General features: G+C 65.2%; 1 protein-coding gene across 1 annotated transcript in view; it reads right to left on the reverse strand.

The window, feature by feature from the left end:
- Positions 1-310: 310 nt before the first annotated feature.
- MUC2 (mucin 2, oligomeric mucus/gel-forming) overlaps positions 311-1,368 on the reverse strand; it is a 32,014-nt gene continuing 30,956 nt past the window's right edge. The window contains exons 46-48 of the mRNA XM_027766682.1: positions 1,221-1,260; positions 770-896; positions 311-683 (exon numbers count right to left, since the gene is read on the reverse strand). Of these exons, the coding sequence (XP_027622483.1) occupies positions 452-683; positions 770-896; positions 1,221-1,260 (399 nt within the window). The 3' untranslated portion in view covers positions 311-451. The remainder of the gene's footprint in view (positions 684-769; positions 897-1,220; positions 1,261-1,368) is intronic.

The raw sequence follows: 1,368 nt of genomic DNA on the forward strand, positions 1-1,368 counted from the left end.
GTTGGGGGCAGAAGACAGGTCCACCTGCGTGCTGGCCCAGGGAGGGCTTTGCACAGGCTGGGAGCAGGGAAGTCGTTCACCGGGGTCACATTTTGTACACAGCATTTGACTAAGCCGGGCCCAATACGCATGTGAGGAGCACCGGGACCCGTATGCAGAGCCTGGAGATGGGGCTGGGGGGCGTGGGGCTGAGCAGCCCTCTCTGAACCATCCCCCCAAACGTGCTGGGCCTCAGCCCACAAACAGGGCCCTGACCCAGACCGCGGAGGCAACAACTCAAATGACACACTGGCGCCGTGTCTCCCCTGAATTTATTACTGTAAAGCAGAGGGCTGAACAGACTCGGGAAATAAATAGCAGAGAGGAAGCGGCTCAAGTGGGAGGGGCTGCGCGGCCAGCAGGACCAAGTGATTCCGTCCTGCGGCGGGTGGGGGCCGGGGGGCGGCCTCGCTCACTCCCCCAGCATGCCCCGGAGGCTGGAGCGCCGGGCGCGGTTCAGGACACTCCGCTGGGCGCGCGGGAGCACGCAGGCGGTGTCCTGGCACCCGCAGCTCTCGATGTGGGTGTAGGTGTATTTCCGCGAGCCGCCTTCGGGGCAGCTCAGGTCCACCTCGCGCTGGCTGGTCTTCTCCTCCTTGCAGCAGGAGCACTGGTGGTCCAGGGCCTGGGCCTCGGCGGAGTACCTGGGGGGCAGGGCAGGAGTGAGGGTCCACCTCCCCCGCCGGCCTCCAGGCCCTCCACCAAGGCACGCTGGCAGCCTGAGACTCACATGACAAAAGTCCCACAGGAGCCCGAGCAGTGATTCATGAGGACCTTGGCGGTGCAGCCGTCTTGTGAGATCTCCCTGGTGACAGGGACGGTGGAGCAGGGTATCTTGGTCTCGTTTCGGTGGATGCCTGAGGGGACAAGGTGAGGCTCAAGGTGGGGGTTTCTGCCGTGCTGCGTCCTGTCCCCTCCCCAGCATGGCTGGCCCTCAGCCTCTGCCCTCGCTGCCCTACCAGAGGCAAGCTCCAGCTGGACCACCCCGGTGAGCTAAGTCCCACCTTGCTTCTCCTGGGAGGAGCTTGGGCTTCCCGGGCTCCCTCAAACTCAGCACCCAGAGGAGAGAGGGAGGCCCATGGGCACTGGGCACCATCCTCCCCTTGAGAGGGCCTAGGGGAGTCCACCCCCAGCCGTGCCTGCTTGCCCTGGGAGCCGCCCACCCTGCAGACTGTACTCACATGTCTTGCAGCATCCATTGGGCATGAGTGTGATGGAGCCCTGGAGGGAAAGGAGAATGAGCCTGGGACCCCCCAGGACACCCCTAGACCACGCCCAGTGGGTGAGGGTCCCTGGCCTGCCATGGCTCCTGAAGAAGGGGCCTGCGCG

This window comes from Tupaia chinensis, unplaced genomic scaffold, assembly GCF_000334495.1.
Source record: "Tupaia chinensis unplaced genomic scaffold, TupChi_1.0 Scaffold143624_1, whole genome shotgun sequence".
In the NCBI taxonomy this organism is placed as follows: domain Eukaryota; kingdom Metazoa; phylum Chordata; class Mammalia; order Scandentia; family Tupaiidae; genus Tupaia; species Tupaia belangeri.